Here is a 25325-nt window from a genome sequence, read left to right on the forward strand (position 1 = left end):
TCGTATTGGTTTTATCCGTTTCACCAGCTCTAAACCAAGTGTACCTACATTTTAAAATATAAATATGCAGAATTTGTAGGTCTTTTATACGTTAACTTTAGTTTTATATCTGAATGTAATTTCTGTACAATAACAATGTCTAAATTTATATCATAGAGATTTTGAATATACTGAATACAATGTCCATCCGATATTGTTGGTCTTTGGATAAATTTTAAAACGAGTAAATTATTATTTTGTCGATTTTAATGTTACATTACATCTTGGCCAATTTTACTGGCTGTCACATACATCCACTAACAGGTAGGAAAAATATAATAACAACTTTTATGGTTATTTATCATAGTCCATGTTTAATTTGAACACGCCCCGTATATAATTACAATGCTAAATGAAAGTTGTTTTGACTCGATGAATGGAACGGAAACCTGTGGACTCCGAACACAGGTCACACGTCAAATTTAAACGTCCCTTGTCAAATGTCTGTCATTCACAGCTCAGAAATTGTTATAAATAACTTTTTCATATAGCTACAATATGGAAATTATAAATCATGTTTCAAGTGCTTTTTTATCTGCTTCAAAAATCTACACACAATGTCAAGAGTGAAAAGATAAAGTCGTTCCATGTTTTTCAGATAACATTTTTAAACTGCTAAATCCCGTGGGGATTAAAGAAATGGGAGATTGATAAAGAGTCAGTTAATTAATGTAAAAATACGAGAATATCTTGGCTCAGCTAACAGACTGTTAATGGTTGGTTGTTGATAACACCTAAGCAACAATTCATATCTTGTCAAGTGCCAAGCCCCCTTCACTTTCAATCAAGACGAGAATGAAACTGAAGTTCATCTATCAAGACGAGATCGAGAACATGACAGATGATTACGAGACGATTGATTAATTTATCTTGATTTCCGGCACCGAAAAATGTTTATTGCTATAAAAAAAGTGTTTATATATATGTGCAGTGACACTCTGAACTTATATTTCATCCATTTGAAATCGTGAAATACGCTAATTTGGCATAAAATGCGAATTGTGGCCTATTTCGCGAATATCAACATATTTTGTGTTTAGAAAACCAAAAATACCGCGGAAATCCCGCATTCTTGTAACGCACAATATTTACGTTTTCTAAAATTTTATCCAAAATACAACTATGGTGCATGTTGTACATGAAATTATTCCAAAAACTACATAACAGCAGACATAAATGGATATTTGCCACGATTTTTCACCTTCTATGGGAATGTTTTGCATCACCGAGCAAAGTGGTGGTGTTCTGATGGGAGATCTTGTGCACACCTACCGTCACACGGAAGCCGTAACATCGGTAATTGTCGCACGAGAAATAGTGGAAAATATCTTTCTCAAAAATTGTTTCCGTTATACGAAATTGTCTCGAACAGGCGTACAGCATGCAGCTTACAATTGAAAATACTAATAAAAGCACAATAAACGTGTATTATTAGTTATATTTGGCACAAAAGTATGCCAAAATAATAACGCGAATTTTGTGGAAAAATGACACCGAAATATTAAGGTCCCTAATGATGATATGATGAAATTGATGAAGAGACATTCAGAAAGAACACCCGGGATTCCCACCTGGGACCCCTGGCGTCGTAGCGCGCTTACTAATCACTCCGCCACGGAAGTCGGCGCATTCACGGGACGAGACGAGACTGTTATAAGTAGGGAAAGGAACTTTAGGTAAATAAATGTTTTTTCTGCGATAAGATAGAGACCCTCATTTTTGCCAAAATTCTGATCATAGCCTTATATGTCAACACAGCAATTTTTATTTTACATAAAAACACATATTTTCCAGTTTTCCGTATGTAAATACATATTTTGCGAATTTTCATTTTAAATACATAAAATCGCTCATTGACTTCATCTACCTCGAAATCCTCGAAGGAAAAATGTTTATTCTCCGCACCTCTTTCATATCGAGAGTGTTAGGTTTGTTTAGTCTTTGAACACCCTCGCTGGCAGACTTCTGGCACCTCGCCTACGATCCTATTGGGAGAAAATAGCTGTAAGTAGCTGGGGCTGGCTACACGTAACGATAGCAAGGCTTTTTAATGAAGCAATGCAGCTATTGTGGCCGGAAGGCATAACATTTGACAATGTTCTTCTCTTGACAGATGCTGCAGCTTACATGCAATAGGCCTTGCCGTTAGCTACCCCAAAATGGTGCACGTTAAATGTGTGGCTCATGCGTTGCATAGAATATGTGAAAAGATAAGAGCTCTTTATCCCAATGTCGATAAACTGGTTTCAAATGGGAAGAAAGTTTTTATCAAGTCGCCTAGAAGAATGGACATTTTTAAACAAAAATATCCTGAGGTTCCCCTCCCCCCTACACCTGTAGTCACGCGATGGGGCACTTGGTTGGATGCAGATGTTATGCCCAGAACTTTGAAAAAATCGTATCTGTTGTAAATGATCTCGACAAAGAAGAATTCTGCAAGAACTGTTGATGGAGCCCTCCTTAAAAGTCGAATTGGCATACATCTCAACAAACCTGTCCATTCTCTCTAATTCCATATGAAAGCTTGAATCGTCCGCGAACACTTTGGCAGCTTCCATTGGTGAAGTCCGTATAGTAGAAACGAAACTGCAAGAACTCACCGGATCTAAATGTCTAAATGTACAGAATTTTTTGGGAAAAACCAAGGTTTTCAAACTTTGTGCCAAATTGCACGTGTTTTGGAAAGTGAAGTAGAGGAAGAGGAAGCTTTGGAAAACTTCAGCGTTAGTGACATTTCGTGCTTCAAATATGCAAGAATTGTTTCTTGTGACGTGGAGCGATCTTTCTCACAATATAAGATGCTTTGTAGAGATAATCGTCACAGATTTACAATGGAGAATTTGGAAAAAACTACGGTGATCCACTGCAACTCTTCCAAAAAATAGCTTGCTAAGAAGTAATCATTTAGAAACTAATTTCAGGTGTTTAAAATGCATGTTAGTTTGTTTTTGTTACCAAATGTTTTTATTTTTGTCACATATTTTCCTGTTTTTATCACATATTTTCAACATTTATGACACATAAAAAATAAATATTTCTGACTTTTTTAGCACATAAAGTTCCGTTCCCTAGTTATAAGTCTACCTCCAACGCATATCAACTTTTAGGATATCCCCAATGGCGCAGTGGTAGCCTCGTCGCCTTGTAATCAAGGGGTCCCGTGTTCGATACCTGGTGGAGGCACATAGTGATTCGGATCCCACTTTAAACAGTAGGTCCAGTTACGATTAGCCTTACTGTGCATAAAATGGATTTAACACACCACCTCAATCAAGTATACCAACTTTTAAGGGAAAAAACTATATTTATGACGAAAAATCTGTTGGATTAATTTTTTCAGTCGACAAAAACCTTTCCATTAATTGAATCTTTTGTTTTTCATAACCCCACTCTATTATCTTAACAATCAAAGTTTCAGAGGTGAGGGAGTCTTAATGTTCACTTATTAATATTTCAGAATAATAACTAAAGGAATAATGTATTAGTTGGAAAGAAATAGTGCTAATACACGAACCAGGTGAGATTTTGATGTTTCATGTTATAACACTTAATGCACTCGGTGACCGAGTCGATTTTCTAAAACGGAGTGGTTATCACAGCGCGCTACTATGTCAAGGGAACTAGGTTCAAATCCTGGCGAAGACATGGATGTTTATGTTCGTTCTGAAATATAAAATAGATAACTGAGTAATCCTGATACAAGAAAACAGAGAAAAAGATTGAAAGAGAGAAACTGCCACTAAGGGATTTTTATTTTTAATAAAGCGTGTTAAATAGTCGACTTTCGATCTCGCCAATGAAGTTCCCGGGTTTAAATCCCGGCATAGGTGTTCTTTAATTGATTTGGTTTATTTTACTTCGCTTTTCGGGCGTTCTTTGTACATTATTTTCATCTAATCATCCACATCGTCGCCATTAGTTAAGTGTGGCAGAAAAGCGACACTCAAATACAATCCATGAGTTTTCAAAATCTCAAAGCTGAGATTTTAATATGAAACGTCACACAAAATAAACTTTAAGATTAAAATTTTCTTCTACTTTTCGGAGATTTTTCTTGAATGTGTTGTGTAAAAGTCAATAACAAAATACATTATATTAATTTGTGAATCGAATAGAAGTATCTTCCCAAGGACTACTTGTTATTGTATTATAATTGAATTGAGCATATTAAACTATTGGATTTTATAGATAAAAAAACTAACAATATGGCGATAAGCGGATTAAAATTTTCAATGGCAACTCCTACCAACGCCGTAGAGTTAGGCAACACACATAACGTCTTGCAGGGAAGCGAGTATTTCAGGATATAGGTATCCCATTTTTATTGCCGCTTACTGTACATGCTTGAAACTACCCTAGAGCTCAGGCTGCCTCTGATCAATGCATAGGCGCCGACTTTAGGCAAGGCACTTTCTGCCCCCCCCCCCCCAAATCCTCTGGAAGTATATACGTTATACATAAAAATTATTGTTGTCAATCTTGGCCTCCAATATTTTCATGAAGTTGCCCCCTATGGATCAATGGATACCTGGGAAGAAGGGCGACCTCCGTGACGGAGTAGTTAACGCATAGCGCTACGAATCCAGAGGTCCCGGATTCAAATCCTGGCCTGGCCTTTCTTTGTGAGCGCCACTTCATCAATTTCATCATTGCGACTAGTCAAAGTGGAAGAAAAGATACGTAAACAACCTAATTCAATCAATCAGAACCTGAGAAGAATGGGGAGGTTCAACTTCAGTGGTGCAGATCACATCTCTATAGTGGCCTAGATCGAGAATACGTGGGACGCAGTGGCGGCGATTAGGAGGAGGGGCGAGGGGGCAGTTGCCCTTCCAATTTTCGCCACTTTTGCCCCCGCACTATGCTAATATACTGTGTTGCCCCCTAGTTTTGGCCCCTTACCCCCCAGTTTTGGGATCTAATCGCCGCCACTGGTGGGACCTTATCTCCACACTCATGGTACAGGCTGTTATAGCCCTGTGTAGGATTTTGGTTTCTCTCTCTCGCTGATTGTAAGAAAGGTTTGGTTAATGCAAAGGCCTATAGATTGCACAGTGGAGGTATTACGTCATTCAGTCTACCGATTGAGTGCAGGAATTCTGAATCACTTCACTCCACTTCCAGCTGGCACACTTTCAACTCATAATCGAACAGGGCACCCGACGTGTCGGAAGAGGTCAACAAGGGATTGGAACTAGTCACACGAAGTGGTGAAGGTTTAAGTTCTTTCGTTATAATTGGCTTAACATTATTTTGTTTAGTTTTTTTGTAGAATTAGTACTATTATATTAATTTTATTTCTTCACCTTACCCGAGTGATCGTCATTACAGATAAATGAGGGGAGAGAATTAACACAGAAATAATCACTGATACTTCCTTATGCAATCAAATACAATGTGGATTAATAAATATATCATTTTATAATATTCAGCAAATAGAGAGAGAGAGAGTCGTGTTATTTAGAAACAAAAGATTATCCTCGTTAAATGAATGTTCATAATGGTTAAAGAAGGCAATAATATAATCATTGTGGTTATAATTATTTAATGACAGTTTATATATATATATATATAGGGATATCTTTATTATTGTTCTAATACATTTGTTAAACTTGTTAAATAAACTGTCCAAACTTATCCAGTCAATTTCATATTTGACGCAATTAATTAATATACCTAGGTACTTGTTAACTTAGTGTATCACGTACCTTTGATATCCCAGTTACGGAGGTTCATAGCTATCTTTCAGCTTTGCAATCGGAAGGGTATTACGCATCCCAATTAAAACAAATAATCAATAGATGTTAATTCCGAACCAGATCAAGAAAGAAGGGGCTATACTGTGGAGAGAGGGATGCACATGCATAGCTTTATCTTTCAAAGTCACATTCAAGAAGCTGCTCCATGATGGTGGAACAAAATTTCCATGATATTTAACATAATGCTTTCACGAACATCATTTTCCAACGAATTTTCAGATTACTGGACATTTTACAGCTACAAGCTTTTAGATATAATTATCCAGTACATTATCATTATAAAACAAAGTGTAATTAAGTGTGTTAAGAAAAGAAGTAAAAGTACAGTAAATAGTAAAGACTAAAATGTTTCATGCCATCTACTGTCATAAGTTAAAATTTCGAAATAAAAGTTATGCGTGCTATGACATCTATGAATCAAATGTGAAGTACATTCTCATCGCCTCGTCATAGAGATTCTGTGTCCTTTGATTTTAGTCAGAGGAAATTTTACCGTCTACATCACTTATTTTTATCTATATCTTATCTTCTGCTTTCAAGATATGTCAGAGGTCCTTATGATATTATTCTCTGTGCTTTCGAGGGTGTGTCAATTCTTATGTTCTCTATTTATAGAAAAAAATTCTCGAGAAAACAGTGGTGAAAGGTACGTCTAATATGACCACTATGCATGTCTATATGCAACACGACTTGTGACGTCAAGAAAATTGCAGTGTATTAATGCTCCAGCATGCCTAACAACGAAAGCATTTAGCTTGACGTCAGAGGACGAAGGGTGGGGCTTAGCCATGAAGGATCGTTATGAAGCGTGTCGTCGGTCCCATATTTTTTTAAAAGTAAATTTATTACCAAAGATGCCGAGACCCTTATATTTTGAAAAGTAAAAATATTGACAACTTCAATTTCTCGTCAAATTCTACAACCCACCCACCATTATTATTAATATATTTTATCTGTCATCTATTAGTATATTAAAAACATTAGTATACTCTACGCAGTCTACGGTTTTCTTTTTCTGTACTAAACTCTGTTTCACTTAATAGTAATTGCTTCTGAATAGGATTTTTTATCCAAGGTACAGTTTGACCGACATTATTCGATTATTTTTAAGAAGAATTTTCTATTAATTCGTGAAATTAGCCTCTAATTCTTTTCAGTGAAGCGTGGTGCTAAGCACAGGGGAACACTTTACTTTACTTTTACTTTTCACTGTTACAGGGGAATATGTGCCTTCTTTCCCCCCCTGGAAAAACTACATTGCTTGCCCCTCCCTGGAAAAATCCTGCTGACGTCCATGTTTCCATGTGAAGAAAAATTCCAGTAATTTCTCTTGAAAAATGGAGTAACCAAAAATTACCAACAATAGAGAGGAATTTCCCCTTATTGCCTTTTCAAATACATCCTGGAAGAATTGACTGACATTTATTTTTTGGTTTCCATCTTTTCATGATTAATCAGGCACATTTAAGGAAAAGCACTTGAACAAAATTATGAAACATTAGGTTCTCAAGATTGCACCCACGAACAATGTCTGGTCCAAAAATTGAATTTTCAATAGACAATGAAGTTAGTGACGAGATAACAAACTCCTGGTTGGCAACGAAATTTCCGATACGATTGTTGCCCTGTTTCTGAGAATCTATCTTATCAAAGGGTAGATCGGTGGAGATCGACAGATGTTCGCTTCCCTTTTGTACCTAATGAACCGTAGCACACACGTGTTCTATCTGAAGGAAAGGTATAAAATATCTGTCGATTGTTTCACACGATCAATTGCTAAACTGAGAAGATAGTGACTAGTGTAGATAGACATGAAGTTTGTAATTTCGATTATCAGTTCTTTACTGGTGTTGGAAGTTGCAGTGGTGTCCTGTGGTGTGATTAACTACCGTACAGGTAATTCTAGTTTTTCCTTGCACAATAACCTCTTGACAAAATATGTACTATACGTACAGTGGGATGCGCCAGTATTGCTCATCAAATTGTCCATGACTATGTAATTAATTTTTCTCTTGCATCCTAGTCAGTGCTGGATTTGGTGCCAAAACTGGGGTGGGGGCAAGGAAAGTTTATTTTCTCTTGCTAGACAATACTTAGCATAGTGCGGGGCAAAACGTGGGCGAGCACCTCCCTTGCCTCCGACACCGATCCTACGTGTTTTGTAAGGAATAGATTTTTAAAAATGATCGTGCAGAGGTTGTCAGATGTTCAGCGTTGTGTTCTAATGCTTGAAGCTCTCATTGCATAAAATGGTTTGATTGATGGATTGCTTTGGTTTATTTTAATTCGCTGAGTGATGATATGATGAAATTGATTAAAGGACACTCACAAAGAACACCCATGCCCAAACCGGGATTCGAATCCGGGAATACTGGCGTCGTTGCACGATGTGCTAATCACTTCGCCACGGAGTTCGACAGACTATACATGTTGATGGACAATTGATTGACAGTGGCGGCGATTAGGGGGGGGGTGAGGTTGGGCAGTTTCCCCCTACTTTTTGCAACTTTTGCCCCTGCACCATGCTAAACCTTATGTATACCAAGGGAAAGTAAACTGTCCTTGCCCCCCACTTCTTGCACCTTGACCACTTAGTTTTGGAACCGAATTTATAATTGGTAATACTTGTGCTATTTCTTTCTGTGCTATATCCAATCCACAGTCTTTTTCGATCGCCAGAACTTGTTTAAGAAAGTAATTCCATTTTTCAAACTGTTATTATAACTGTTTCAGGCAGAATGCTTATGAAAATAAGTAGCATATACTACAAGAACAACTCTAATTTGCATATTTCATCTCCTATTTCAGTGAATTGGCTAGGACAAGTAAGTCATTGGAGGAAAATCTGATTTAGGTCATATCAACTAAGGGTAAGAACACTTCATAGAAAGGGTAAAAACAAAATTATAGAAATCACATTCTTGGAAATTTGATTTATACAAGAAACGTTCTAATTATGTGCAGGCAAATATGTATGTGAATTATTCAATGCACTTTAAGCTTATACACTGTTAAAAGTGGTTGGGGAAATGGCGGTTACTGCCACCATCCAACTGCTTAAAATAAGACCATGTCCATTTGTAAAATTTTAACGGCCATTACCTAGCGACTGTTATTAATGTAATTTTCCTGAATCAGTTTTTAAAAATAGACACTCCTCACAAAAAGCTTGGAATATTGTTATATTAGGCATAACAAGTTTGGAGTATTATTATGTTTGGCAATAGGTGATAGACACGGTGGCATAGTAATGTCGGCGAGATGAAGAGAACGTCCGCCTGACAGATACCATGTGTTGCTGAATTCCAAGGCCGTGTCTATCACCTATTGTCTAATATAACAATATTCTACACTTTTTGTGAGGAGTGTATTTATGGTACACACAACTGTATAATCATTAGAGCTAGGAAGTTGATCAAAAATCATATTTTTTTGTGGACCTTCAAGATAATGCTAAACCTGGTAGTAGTCAGTTTATCTTCAGTTAGAACCAGAAAACATCTTTTTCATTTGCATCGTTTTCCATTTTCCGACCTATTTTGGCTTTCAACTAATTTTTCAGTATATTTTGTTGCATTTTAATCATTTTTAATCATTTGCTAGGCATAACTTCCATATTTTAATTTCATAACAAGTACACCATCCATACAAAATATGGTCAATACAAACTTGAAAGACTTTTAGGTTCCATTGTTACGGTTTTAGTCACAACAAGATCTGACGTTCGCGTAACACAACTATATTTTCAGATGCTGACTACTGTATTGTATAAGGTCAATTCTGAAAGTTGAATTGCTTGTACAGAAAAACCTTGTGGTGTATTTTATGCAAAAAAAAATACATTAGCCCTTAATTGCTTTTTCCTTTTCCTCGATAGCTTAAATCAGCAAGCAATGGGTTATACCAAAATAGCAAGTTTTCATTCTAAGAGCGAAAATTATTTTTATTTTTGTCATTTTTTTTAAAAAAAAATAGGTCATTTTTTAAACAATTTTATAGTCTACAGGTCATTTTTTAGTTTTTTGGGTCTTTCACTTCCGAGCCCAAAAAATCATTATTTAGTTTTATTCATGATAAAATCCAAATTTAAATAAAAAGCTATTTGCTTTCCGCATTTGGAAATTAACAGACAGACTCTCAAATTTTAATGATAAAACAACTTCTAACGGTGTATAACGAATGTAGTTTTGAAAATATTATAAAAATTAACTATCACAGAATGAAAGCTATTTAGAGGAAAAACAGAGAGAAGTGTGTCACTTTGTAATTTTGTAAGTGTGTCAGAATTTGCACTGGATTTTTTCCTTTACAAATATACGTACATAAAAAAAGCCTCGCTCGAAGTCAATTTAAGACTTTTGTTGAGCGTCTCGTGACTATCATCTGTATATGTATAATAATTATTTTCCAGATGCGTTGTTACATCATCATGAAATACACGCACGAAACGTACATGATGATCCAGTTTACCAAGATGAAGGACATAGACCAATGGAAATAGACCCCGCACGTGTTGATTCTTTATGGAACAATTCTAAAGCTACAACTCAGAGCACCAAGAAAGGTATAGCAATCTTACTGAGACTTCAACTTCATTTTATGATTCAGAATATTGATAACAGCCTGAAGACCTCATTACAGCATTGATTGGTTGATTGATTTGATTCATTTTAATTCGCTTTTCTACCATTTTCGGCTAATTACGATAATGAGGATGAGTGATAGTGAAATTGATGAAGAGACATTAGCAAGAAACACTCATACCCAACAGATACAAATAGTTACATTAGTGGATACCGGCCGGCCTCCGTGGAAGAGTGGTCAGCACAGCGCGATACGACGCCAGGGGTCCCGTGTTCGAATCCCGGACTGGGCGTGGTTGTTTGTGAGCATCCGTTCATCAATTCAATAATATCATCCCTCATCCACATCTTCGCGATTAGCCAAAAGTGACATAAAAGCGAAGTAAAATAAACTTAATCAATCAAGTTATAGCAATGATTTGTATTAAAATCACAGGTCTATCATAGGTTCGATCCACACCACCAGCAAAAATAAATATGTTCACTTGAAATGAAAGAAGAGATGCTATAATAAGTAGTATTAGAAGAATAAGTATAGGTAATAGCACTAGACTATAGGGTTGCTATATTTCATAAGTGGAAATTCGGGACGCAGCTCACGAAAAGCCTGTTTGGGGGGTGGGGGGAGCCTGGACGAGTCGACAAAGTAGCATGTATGCACACCATAATTATTATGGACAAAATACTGAATCTGCAGTAGGGTTCCAAAGATGGTAAGCCATTTCAGAAACTATTTTCAAGGGCGTGGAGGAGAATGAACAAAATAAAGACTTACAAAGAATTTTTACAAAACCATTTTCTTCATTATATAATAGATTCGTGCATACGAATATAATTTAAAATAATGTAATTTCTGAAACTATAGCCTTAATCATTTCTGCTTTTCCACCCTATTCCGGAACATTACTGCGTCCCGAAGAAACTTTCAGGGACACCGGGACAAATGATGCCATTCCGGGACGTATAGCAACCTCACAATAGACAAAAATGTGCAATTAATATAGCATGCTAACTATAGAATTTATATAATTGTAGTTCTCTGAACTGGGGTGAAAACCTACGAATCAGACCAAGGAAACAAAATTGGTATTTTGGAAAATATCCTGGCTCTACTTAATGTCAGAGTAATGTGAAAGTATACCAAATTCACTTGTTCTATGAGCAATGTTAGAATCTACGCTAAACTCAGTATTTTGTGCTTTTTTCAGCTGAAGTTTCAAATCCAGAAACGATTTTTTGGTACCTTATCACGGCAGTCGTTCTTCTGATCTTTCTCACGACTTGCGGATTCCTCCAACTAGGCTTTTCCAAGAGGTTCAAGTGTCTACAGTCAATACGCAGCCATTCAAATCAGCAGGAGTTTGTGTTCACGATCTCGAACGATCAGCAACTGTCCGCACCACCTCCCCCGTATGAACTATTTGCACCGCCAAGTTATGAATCCATCTTTTCTGCAAGTGAAGGGAAAATCTGCGAGCCAAAGTGCACCGGGACTTCTACCTTACCCGATTAGAACTACAGAGTAATGAAGTAAGTCACTCGTATATCCCTTATGAGAGGGAGTTGCGACTCAATGCTGTGAAGACTTTTTTGGCAGAGAAGACAGCTGCAGATCATTCAAGACCAACAACTAAGACTGGAAACGCACTATGGAGGAAGCATTGTGAAGTCTGATGGAACTCTGGTGAGAGTGTGAGGAGATTGAAGAATAGTATGTATAAATATACACAACGAATAAATTATTGGAACAAGTGTTCTCGGTTTACCAGCCAGGTTAAGTCGATATTGACTTCCAACATTTCGAGCTTATACATTGCTCTCATCATCAGGGAATATAAAAATTGAGACCAGTGTAGTGTAACCCTACACTCGTCTCCATTTCTATATTCTCTTATGATGAGAGCAATGTATGCGCTCGAAATGTTTGAAGTCAATATCGACTTAACCTGGCTGGTAAACCGAGAACACTTGTTCGTATCACGTCGCCAGGAAAGCTACAATTCCGAATAAATTATTTAACTTAATTTTGTGTATGATTCAATGCAAGAACTTGCTAGTTCACGTCTATGACCCTTTATTATTTATATCATCACACTTTGTCTGCATTAAATCTGCACAAACAGGTACAGGTAAAACAAGTGATTAAAAAAAACTTATATTACAATCACAGGCAACTAGTTTCGAATTGGCAAATTGTTTCTTTTTACCACTCGAAACTACGAAATAAGTTATATAATATTTCTCTGCTGCTTCTAATATTAGGTAAACGTACAAGCAACGCTAAAAAGCAATTGCTAATCGTTGTGCGAAACTAGACTCCTATATGAATGCTCCATTTACCGACTAATGCACAACCTTGAAGTACCAAAACAAAGTTTAGTCATCAAAATGAGATTAAATAGTAAAGCATTCGCCGCAAAACTAGTGTATACTGTGGATACATATATATATTCCACAATATTTAGGTTAACACGACAAGGAATAGTTACTACCATCTGAATTTGTTTAAAATTCATTCATTCGTTGTGTTCTGCCCAGGGGCAGGTCTTTCCTTGCAACCTCCATGCTGTTCGATCTTCAGCTCTTCGCTTTGTAGTAGCGTAGGACCCATTTATTTTGATGTAGGCAATCATTTGGAATCATCATCTTCCCAGGATCTTCTTTCTCTTCACCATTCCTCCAATATCATCCCTTAGGATACAGTTTCATCTCATCCAGTGGCCCAACCAATTCCTTTTTCTCTTCATGATTATCTCCAGGATTGATATATTTTCCCCAACTCTTTCCAGCACTGTTTTATTTCTCACTATTTCTGCCCATTTCACCCGTTCCATTCGTCTCCACAACCACATTTCCAGAGCTTCCAGTCGCTTCTTCTCACTTCTTCTCAGTGTCCACGTTTCTGCCCTATATAGAGCTACACTCAATACAAAGCATTTCATTAGTCTTTTCTTCAGTTTTTTGTTCATAGATCCACAGAAAATATTTTTCTTTCTATTGAAAGTTTTCTTCACCATTGCTATTCTTACTTTTATTTCTTGGCTGCATTTGATATCACTGCTTATGATGCATCCAATATATTTAAAGCTGTCGGCTTGATCGATTCTCTTACCTCTCTTGCCTTCCTCTGTTTTCTTCCGATCACCATTGCTTTCGTCTTATTCACATTTATTTTCATCCCGAACTGTTCACAATGGGTATTCATTTCTGATAGCATGGCATTTATGGTTCTTTCAGTTTCTGACAACAGGGCAATACCATCTGCAATGTAATCTGCAACGTATCTTGAAGTTGAAACATTTTCTTCAACTTATAATGCTTCAATGTTTGACAATACAAGAGATACAAGTTAGAAGGCTCGCGTTAGAATTCAGACTAATGGATTCTTTCTTTCTATCTCGGATATCTTACGTAGACGTAACACAAAAACTATGGATAAACTCAAGACACAGACAGAGTTAAAGATTACATTGCCCATCATATTTATAAGAATCACAATTACACAGCAGATAAATAGGCCACTTCCAGTAGGGCGACAATCATACCACAGACATGTGATGAAGAATTTTGAAATTACGGGCCATACCCTGAAATTTAGGGAAAGGAAAGGGATGACATTTGAGTCCCTGGAACGTGGAAAATTGCTAAATTATTGTTAATTTCTTTCAAATACTTGTATTCCTTTATCTCTCTCTGTTTTTCAACCTTTCTTTCTCTAGACATTCGTTTTTCTTCCAAGACCTTAAAATCTATTCTGTCTTATCTCTTACTCTCTCTCTTCCTTACTAACTTTCCTGTTTTAGTCTCGTTTTCTATATTATCTCTCTTTCACTCTCTAGCTTCTTTTACTTTCACTATCTCTCGGTCACAAGTTTCTTTTAGCTCAATCCTTATTTCCTCGTATTTCTCTCTCTCGTTTTCTTTCTTTCTATCTCGATTTCCTTCACTTTCTTTCCCTTTTATTTCTGTCTCTCTTCCTCGTTCGGATTGGTTGTTAATAGGGATTGAATATATAGGATATTTGATATCCCGATATATCGTCAAGAAAATATCGTCACAGATGATACGATATTTTGTTCGTATTGTGTTATCGGCGATATATCGTCTCGACGATATATATCACCAAATATCGTAATGATATATCGCCAACACGATATATATCGCCAAAAATATCGTGACTATATCTAGTTGATATCGCTTGGACATTTTTTTTTTCAGAATCTCGATATATCGTCTGGACGATATATCGCCCAACACTAGCTGTTACCAGTGTTCGGAAATTCATTTTTTTAAATTACTGAGTTACAGTTACTTGTTTCAAAAAGTAACTCAGTTACAGTTACTGCTAAGTGTCCAGTAACTATGAGTTACTTAACAGTTGCCATCTACTGGATATTTTCTTGTAAACAGATTATACACAATCAATGAATATTGATTGTAAGAAATTAAATATATGAAGACTTACACATATTTAATTTATCTTTCTGGTACGGAATATAAAATATTCATTTAAATAATACAGGGTATCCGGAATGGGACTGACGGTTTTTAAAAGTTTGTGGTTTTAGTATGGATAGAAGTAGATAAAAAGAAAAACAAGCATTTTGAAGATAAACTCACCAAGTTTTATTGGTAGCAGTTACAACTTAGCACAGCTAAGTATAGATCCACATGAGCTCCTTTTGTGATACGGAGGATGTCCAACCTGAATTCAATTTCTCTCCACGTATTCTGTAGCGTCAGAGGCGTGACAGAAGCAATCGCATTCCTAATTCGGTCTTGCAGTTCTTGTAGGTTTCGTACCTTTGGGCCAGAATGCACAATGTCTTGTACATAATCCTAGCGAAAAAAGTCCAGTGGGGTAACATCAGGCGAGCGTGGTGGCCAGGAAATTGGCCCATCACGGCCTATCCAACGATCAGGAAATTCCCTATCAAGATACTCCCTCACTTGTAGGCTTCAATGTGGCGGGGCACCATCTAGTTGGAATATCACTGTAGGTTGTAAATGACGTAATTGGGGAACTGCAAGGTTTTCGAGCATATCTAGGAACACATTTCCTGTCAGTCCCATTCCAGACACCCTGTATTATTACAACACATAAATGCTGGAATAAAGAGTCAGTTTTGCTTGAATGACCATTCATCCTAAACACCTTCTCTTATTAAACAATGGCTGCTTTCTAGCTCTTTTACCACGTTCCAAATGAATGCAGCAAATCCTTTCACCTTAGCGTCCACTGATGACACATGGTTGGAAACAAAGTCGACAAATTTTGCTTTTCCCCCACATTGCAAATTTTCAAATTAACAATTTAAGTGTTTTAAGGTAACTGTTGATAACGTTACATCTATTGCACAGAAGTAACTGTGTTACAGTTTCTTACTTTTTGTTACTTGTAACTGCGTTACTATATAGTAAGTAATTACTTCCAAAGACCGGTTGATACCACAGCATCGAGCAGAGAAGCAAGTTGCAGTTAGAATACGGTCTAGTAGCCAAAACCAGTCTCGCAGCCAACCTGGCAGCAACCAATCACAGCCTGGCAACCAGTCCAGCAACAACAAGGGCATTCCAGTAGGAAATCTAGTTCCATGTGATTCGGCCTAAGTGAAAAGCTTCATATACTTTCGGAGTGACTTGACAGAGATCATAGAGAACTTTACAAGTGATCTTCATATCTGTCAATAATGAAAGACAATGGATAACTTTCAGACTCTAACAATCAAAACAACAATATATCAAGCTAAGATATTTGAAACATCGTATTGTTTCGGTTAATGTCGACGCGCATTGACAACTCGAACAAGTATACAACTGAAGATAGGATACAATAGCATTTATGCTCAATGAGATTCCCAGACGTCAGACTCTTCAATACTTCTATGAAATCGGTTGTTCCATGCACTTCACTTATCTCAAGAGTACTTCAGTTTGATTGTAAAGAAACATCGTTGCCATGGGCTTAAGGAGCTTACCGATTACATATTAGGCTTCATAACGCAGAAAACTAGATCGAATCGGTTTTATCCAGAAACTCTATCTAGTAACAAACCGGAAAAAAATGATTACCGCCTAAATCTATCTCTGCATCTGTTAACGGTCATTCATTTCAAGAGTTAAATTATAGACAAGAACTGTCCGTAGTGGCGTATTTACCATTTCTCTCCTGGGGTATGCTTTTTTTCGAGTGGTAATTACTATTGTCTTTCTCCAGTCCGTCTGCTTGACAATTTCATGGCAGTTGCACAGAGAGATGCATAAGTATTACTACACTGAATAGTGAATGGAATGTTTATTTGGAATATCTGAAAATAGTTAAGGATGGTAACCAAAATTTCAATATGCTGACCAAGGCAGAATTTATTTTATTTTAAAACGTAAACTAAACGTTACGTTTCAACCTTCTAGCAAGGTCTTTATCATGGAAACAAGGCTGAATGGCGTTAACAAGGATGGTATCAATACGAGACGAGACGAGGCTTGGAAGGGTCTCGGTCTCGTCTCAAATTGTAAATGCTTGTCTCATTCTCGGTCTCGTCTCGAGTTTCGATATTCACATTGTAAAGAACATTCACAGCGTGCCACAGTACAAACTTTCAAAGTGTCATTAAGGCTTGGCTAGATCTTTGGCCGACGCCAGCAGAGCCGTTCTCGAAATTTCCTCTCCTTTAAAAAAAACCTCTATTGCGAATATCTAAGCAACAGGTTTATTTAACATCGCATTTCTGCCAACTTTGGCTAATCGCGACGATGAAGATGAATTGTGATAAGATGAAATGGATGAAGGGATAATCACAAACAAATATGGACGCATAGAACACAAGCTTCACAGAGGATTTTACTGCCAAAGCCTCACTAATCTACAAGAATACAGTCCAGGTTGTACTATGTGAAAGTGAGGTTAACATTTGGGCGTGTTCCCTTGCACCTCGGTTTTTCGAATGAAGAGTAATATTCTAAAACTGCTTGCCTGGTGTAGGCAAAAGGTCCTTTGGTGCCTTAGATGAAATTGACGTTATGTTTAGGCCACATGTCATCAAAAGAAAGATTTTTAAGGGGAGAGAGAAAAGATATGAAAAAGCTGCAGAAAATGAGAAAGGAAGAGAGAATTTAAGAAGCGAAATAGGGATATAAGCAGATGAAGAAATTATTAAGAGGAAAAAACAATAGCAAAGAGATATTAAAACTGAGAAAAGAACTACAAAAAGACACAAGAACAAAATCAAGAAGAGAAGAGTTAAAAAATGGAGAATGGAATAATAAACAGGCAATTCTTCTTATTCCAAGGAGGGGAGCCCAGTAAAAATATACTTTGTTACCTGTAGAGTTTTCGTACATCACAAAATTAAAATATATGTAGTTCATTGCTACTTGGTTTCAATTCAGGATGATTTCAAGGTCAGTTCTTACTTTTTAAAAGCCAATTGAGGACACAAACGAGGATAAGATAAATTGCCATTCTCAATTGAGGACAACGAGGTTATCATAAGAGACCTGATGTATACTATTGAAATCGATGGAGCTTCTAAGCAATTCTAATTTCACTAAATTTATAACAAGAGTCGATTAAAGAGAAGAAGTTATTGCTGGCTCAACTAGTAAGAGAGAGAGAGATTGGTTTAAGGTTTTTAAAGAACTTGATCCTATTGACTTGGTGTGCTTTACTTCACTTTTCTGCCACTTTTGGCTAATAGCGAAGACGAGGAGGATGAATGGTAATATGATGAAATGGAAGAATGGACAATCACAAACACACACGGACAGCATACAAGACAAATCTCACAAAGGAATGAATATTCTGACTGAGTCTACAAAATGTAGTCCAGGACAGGGTGTACTACGTGAGGTTGACATCTGGATGCTTTGTGAAAGGGTCTTACACCACAAGGAACTTTCGAAATGCTGTTCTGATGTTACCTGAGTCAATCGCTGGATTGCGTCGTAATTAATTATATATACCTCATTTATTACTCAACTATTGACATGTACTTATTGATAAGTATTTATAGAACTCGCAATATTGATTTAAGCATTACTCTACACAATTATTTTCTCCAGTAACAAGATAGAAATCCCTGATATGAATACGGTTTCCTCAAACACGTCAGCAACAGCAGTTGCTAATTTGAAGTGCCTTTTATTTACAAGATTCTTATCAGTGTAAAATCCTGGGAAGAGTAGCGCAGATATTAGTTCACTGATAGTCGTAATAACTTAATTGTTTCGAAACAGGTGAGATCTAGAAATTGCGAACCTTCGAACACAAACATGCGCAGATCACACCGTAATCAGAAACATCGACAACTATAAGAAGATCCGCTGGTAACGTCGTATGACCAATTGCTTGACGTAGTGAAAAAGTTCCACACAAGATGAATACGAACTGGGTTTTTACTTTACTTTTGCTGCTGCAACTCGACACAGTGTACTGTGCCAGTATTAAATATAGCACGGGTAAGTAGCATTTTTCTAATAGAGCAAGTAACATAGGTGTTTGTTTCTTGTCGTTGTACTATTGTGTTGCGGGTTGTCCAGCACTTCGAAATGCAGGGACAACTTTCCCAAACGGAAGTCTTACGTTGAGTTGTTGAAAGTGGTTCAGGTATATGAAGAGTAATGTCATTATTTACTTTCCTACAGTAGTGTTTTTATCACTTAATTGTTATGTACATATATTTATTCCCTTTCAGATCAGTACTATGTACGTATCAGAAGGTAAGTGTTTTATCAATCTATAATAGATGTAATGACTCTTATAGGCAGCTGCCTGTCACAATAGAAAATATAATATTTCTAATTTGCATATTTCATCTCCTGTTTCAGTGAAATGGCCAGAACAAATAAACCATTGGTGGAAAATCTCAGATTTAGATCAGGTCTTCAATGGGTAAGGTGTTCTTAGATAGCTTGTTCTAGTTCGTCACTAGGAAATATGGTAACAGTATGGTATAGTGAAAACACATTTCACTCGTTTATTTCCTAATTATTTACATTTGTACTTACCTGTTATGCATAGCGGAACATTTTTGAACATGGGATTTTGCTTTTTTTTTACTGAAAAAAGGGTAATTTTTCACATTACAAATACTTGTATTTATTGTTCGTTGCTAATTCGCTTTCGTTACACACAATATGGCAGGCAAATCTTGACTCATGTTGTCTATCGTCAGCTGATATGCAGTGTTTCCAAACTTATTAACCGAAAAATGCCGCACACACTATTCACAGAAGGTTTTTAAGCAAAAATTGATCCACAAACCATTCACGGAAGGTTAGGATAGGTTCAGTTAGGTTAGACAAACAGAAAATTAAATTGGAAAATATATTTCACAATGCAACCTTCACACATCATCTTGTAAAACTACCGCGTGGTTGCTACACTAACAGGAACGCACGGAACATTTGATTCACGTAGTTGACGGTAATGGTGAGAAGCGCTACCGTGCATCGGAGATACATTTATGTCGAAAAATACATAATTTACCAGCCGAATAAGTTGAACGAAGGGAGAAAGCACTTCCACGAGCTTCCAAAAGTCTACAGAAACTCAGTTCCGTAAGTAGTTTCTCCTGTAAATTTGAAGAAATGTGTTTTCACTATACCATACTGTTACCGGAAATATTTGTAGGTAGTATTTCCAGTCTTTTATATTATTTTATTAATAATTTTGTTCTGAACAGTGTCAGGTGACTTGATATAGTCAGGAGATAGTCACAATGTCGAATACATGTATGCGCTGGAACCCTGATTTATAAATGATTAATACTTTTTAACATCATTCTCAAACACAATGAAACCAGAATGATACATAGTTTCGAAGATAGCAAGTCATTGTTATTAGTTAGTGACACTATGTTGCATTTATTATTCATGCGGATTTTCGGTCAACAAATCTGACCAATGACCATCATTGATAATGGAACTGGAGTGTACAAGTGTTACTATTTCAATACTTCATTTACACTTAGGCAATTTAAAAGCGTAAAATAATCAAACTATAATATAAGTAATATGGTCGGATTCATGTACTGATGAGTTCGTTGTGAAGGTAGGTTACGTTTTATCTATTTGTACATGTTACAATATTAGCTTGTTGTTATGTATATCCTTTGAATGAATTCTCAATATATGCTATTCCTGCTCATGCAGAATACAAAAGATGAATCTATAACAAATAACCATATTGAAAAATATGAATATTTTTTAATTAACAAAGAGACACTATATGTTATATCACTGAAACATACTAGATCCAATGCCTTGTGCCAACACTATTGCGATTATACTAAAATGTGATTACAATGTAATATTTAAAAAAAATACAATTTGTCAAATTGTACGACAGTGCGTTCAATCTCAAATGTCTGTTCAAGGTTCTAAGAAACACACTTCAAAGTAATTAATTTACCTATCATCTCACTCAGTATCGTATTTTATAATGCATAAAATGAAGTAATTAACGTTATTATACTTCTTGTACTTCTTTTAGAAGGTTTATGATAAACTTAAATTTTGCATTGTAAAATTGGAACATTTATTTTATAATTGCATGTCATTTCTGTTTCAGACTTTGCAGTTCTGCTACGGAAAGATGAAGTACAGGCCAAAAGTGACAGCGGTATGAAAGGAACCATAACTCTAGCTGATCTTAAGAATACAGAGACTGCACTAAACGATCCTAAACCTACAAATGCAACAAATGAAGAAGGTAGAGTAAAACAATTAATTGAGAATTGAACTGATTTAGTATAATACATTAGATATTCATATTTCAGATTAAATTTTAAGACTTTGCTCTTACAATGGGTTCAAAAGAACATATTTTCAAATTTATTGTAATTGTTGCATTTTAAAATTATTTTACTTAGTTTCTCAACCTTTCAGGGTGGTTAAACTTTTTATAAGCACAAAGAAATGAGTCAATCAGCGGAAGTACAACTTTGACGCTACTTCCAATGGACACGGCACGAGATTCACAACTGATAAAGGATGAACTATTGGCACCACGCCGAAAACCTTAGTTCATCTTGAAACAAAAAGTATAACCCGTGTTGCCAACAAGTTTCCAAATATCTTTTTTAGACAAAATGTTCTTAGCGAAACTTTGTTACTGTCTTTCGTATTTAGAAACACAAACTTGAGCATCATAGTCTACTGTGCGTATGTACACATATCATAAGCGTTCCCAGGAATTTTTGTAGGGGTGTCAGACCGTTGATAAAACTTGACTATAAATATTATTATTATTATTATACAATAATAACTAATATAAACTAATAAGCCCAATTATTCTATATGTATTATAATAACTATATTATTATTATTATTATTAAATTGTTCGGGAGACTTCTATAATTGATTGATTGATTGATTTATTCTATTTCGATTTTCTTCCACTTTTGGATAATCGCGAAGATTAGAGTCATCTTCCACGAGATGATTGAATATTCAACATAACTGTTTACCATTATATTTTACATCTCTTTCTACCCATCTCCTTCAAGAGAAAGCTCTACAACTTATGGGGACATTTTAGTCATAAGGTTTATATTGTGTGACCTCTCACATAGAAATGTAATTTTTGGAATTTTGAAAACTGTGGAAACCATTTATTTTGATTAAATAGTAGAATAGCAAAATATACACTCAATTCTTTTCGATCTAACGTAGTATATACTTTGGTCATTCTCTTCGAATGCTGTTGCTAACTATAAAAATAACAACCTTTCTGTTTTTATAACTTTAATAAACAAACGATATGCCAGACCCTTGCAGTGAAAGTCCCAAACAACTGGAGATATTTTTTTTTCATTTCTAACTTGTAACAGAAGCATCCAGCGAAGAGAAGTGACATGTATCTTATTATTTCACTTTCAGAGAAAAGCGAAAGTCCAGATGTTTTCTTGTGGTACCTCAGCGTGATAGCTATTCTTCTGATCATCATGCTTGTTTTCGGATACTATAATCTGGATTGCCTTCAGCGGTTTGCATTTGCAAACATATTCATTCGGCGACAGTCTGTGTATGTGATTTCAGACGAGCAGCAGCAGCAGACGCCACCACCTCCGTATGAACTGTTCGCACCACCAAGCTACGAGTCCATATTTCCTGGAACTGACGGTAAAATCTTCAACGAAAAATGTACCACAACGACGCCGGATTAAAGAGGTTATCTTGTCGCAAACATCTTTCAAATGGCGAAGATTATGGCACGCTTCAATACTGCGTTCCCCTTTCACAAGGCTAACGATGAGCGAACTGGAGACGTCTGGTTATCAAGTCATGATAAGCGTGACTTATGAGCTGGATTTGCATTTGCGAAGCCTTAGTAATGTGTTGAGGATGATATCGAGACAAAGAAAGCTTAGCAACGTATTAGGTGGCAATAATAGCTTTTACATTTCCAACTAGCTAACGCCGTTGTTAGTATTTTACAGCGAGGTTTCAATAAGTGGTATAGTTGAGCTTATCCATATAATTCAAATGATGCGTAACTTCAGTTTCTAAAATGTCAGGTTTTGAGTTTTCAGTTGTATTACACTATAATTATTGTACCTCGTTTTTCTACCTCTTTATCATAATTGCAACTATCTGTATGAATGAAAGCGTAATCGAAAAGATACATCCATGCCTTACCTTGTGATCGCATTGGATAAGGAAAATCGTCAGTAGAGTTCCATGCACAGAATGTATCGAAACGACGACGAAATGTAAATTTGGAGAACCCTTTGCTGAAAATATTATTGAAGAGGATGAAAGTAGTGGTTTAGCAAGGTCTTGGAAGATTTGTGCATATCCTTAATAACGAAAAAGTATAGTGTGTGCTTTCCAACTCACCCGTAATTTTGAACCACGGTTTCTTGTCTCCCGACTATGATAGTTCTGGATTGATATGCCGCTAATAGTTTACAATAAACTTTTCATCTTCCACTATTGTCACCCAATCAATGCAAGAAGTGGAGTATACATAGGACACATTTCTGTAGAATTCGACCGAAAAAGCAAATTGATTTGGTTCGAATTGGTGGTCATTGAAACAGGGTGGTGCACGCCAGAATGGCTAGGTTCCAATGTTACCGCCCACACTTATTTACATTGTGTTTCTGTGGTTTACGCCAGTGTAGACCGAAACGGGATCCAATGTGACCATGCCCTTATTTTACCCCTTACCGGTTACTCGAACCATGCAATCGTAGCTTGTTAAGTTCATCAGTTCCAGGAATGGCCTTGCACAACTTGACTGACCCACTCTTCAAGAAGTAATAGAAAAGAAAAATATTCGTGTCTTCCGGGCTACGTATGGTAGTTTCTTGCATTCTTTGTCTAACCTGACACAAAGATAAACGAGGAAGCAAATAAGGATGTCGCAACATTAAAATATTTTCTTCACTCATTGTTGTTCTTGTTGTTGATAATAACAGGAAGATAAGTTGCACCTGCACGATTGTAAATTCTATTTGCTGGTTGAGAACAATTTATATAGTTCCGTCATCTAGAGTTCATACTAGGCTATGCTATATGCCTTGCAAACCTTTAAAAAGTGTAAAAACATGAGATATAAGCTATATTATTACAGTGCAAGAAATAGGATAACAATTCAAAACTAAGCACCGATGTTGCGTGAAAGTACTGACAAACAACTAATGTACTATCTAGGGACACTTTAATAGCAATTATGTATAACCACACTGATACATAAGTGAAAATAAAACTCATTAATTTATTCATTAATGTTTCTTTTACTTATTACTATTATATACTTTAATAAAGGGTAAGTCGACAATATAATGTAAAGGTAATTGACAAATTGTACACCAGTGTTTGAAGCAGTACTACACCGGGAGATAAAGGCTGGTTAATAGCATATTTCCATTTTTTTTAATCTCAAAGGAAAGATGGTAAATGTAACAGAAAAGAGTGTCTTATCCATTTATCTTCATTTCAGTCATATTATAATGTACAAAATTTCTTAATGCACTTGATTTCAAGCACAATGTGATGACAAAGATTATTATTGCCGTACAAATTTCTCATTATTATTCCAAACAATAAACAAAATGCAGGTCAAGAGTTGCCCCATTTTCTGTAAGTCAATGGTAATTTGATTTAAGTCATATTAGGTACGCAGATGGAGTCAAATGCATTTTCGATAATAAAGACAACAAGTCAAGGTACATAGACAACAAGTAAACAGGTGTTCTTTCAGTCACAACGTACAGCCAACGACAAAGATAATAGTTGGCAAATGGTCCATCGCTATTTATATTCCTTTTTATTCCACATTCTGTGTTGTTTTAAGGAACATAATTCTATTGATTCGAAGCAGATGCTGTCCTCTGCTTATTGACGTTATCATTTCAATTCACGATCGTCACATTGGGAAAACAGACTAAATGAAATGGTGATGGACATTTCGCCTACTATTTATTTGGCAGTTGGGCGTACTTTTCCCCATGATAAATTGCAATTGGTTGAACACATCTTATTTGTAATAACAAACGAGAGTGTATAAAAATAAAATCTGATGGCACATTGACCTTCTATGTTACGTGCCAGAACCATTGCCTCTACCAGAGTTCATTATACATGTTGGTTAGAGACACTTGGAAACGCGAGGATCTTCTCCAACTGGGGTTGGTTATTGTGATTAGAAGAGACTTTGTTGTTGTTTTAAAATTGATATGATTTCACAAATGCACTTTTATCTGCGAATAAGTTACTCTCTTATCAACCTTTCTTCACTTCTAGACAGAAGTGTCTGTCACATGGTATCAACCGTACTGTTCTTGGCTGTCGATTTATCTGCACGCAGTGCTCAATTTCAATGGCGCACGCAAAAAGGGAGGGGGTTGATATAGTGCAGGCAGACACTTACTTAGAAATATGTTATGGGAGGGGTCAAATGATTGGTTGAATTAGGTTATTCTACGTCGCTTTTCTA

General features: G+C 36.2%; 1 protein-coding gene across 7 annotated transcripts in view; it reads left to right on the forward strand.

Annotated features, from left to right (window-relative positions):
• Positions 1-7589: 7589 nt before the first annotated feature.
• The window catches only part of LOC145994074 (uncharacterized), a 58221-nt gene continuing 40485 nt past the window's right edge, over positions 7590-25325 (forward strand). For 2 of the 7 annotated variants that reach the window (XM_083130161.1, XM_083130181.1), the window contains exons 1-2: positions 18745-18838; positions 20952-21092. In XM_083130161.1, the coding sequence (XP_082986287.1) occupies positions 18757-18838; positions 20952-21092 (223 nt within the window). In that variant the 5' untranslated portion in view covers positions 18745-18756. Of the gene's footprint in view, positions 7695-8606; positions 8669-10209; positions 10363-11589; positions 12093-18744; positions 18839-18913; positions 19272-20502; positions 20677-20951; positions 21093-25325 lie in introns of those variants that run through there. The other 5 variants (XM_083130168.1, XM_083130171.1, XM_083130180.1 and 2 more) reach the window with 5 other exon arrangements.

This window comes from Lepisma saccharinum, chromosome 1, assembly GCF_977018435.1.
Source record: "Lepisma saccharinum chromosome 1, izLepSacc3.1, whole genome shotgun sequence".
Lineage (NCBI taxonomy): Eukaryota > Metazoa > Arthropoda > Insecta > Zygentoma > Lepismatidae > Lepisma > Lepisma saccharinum.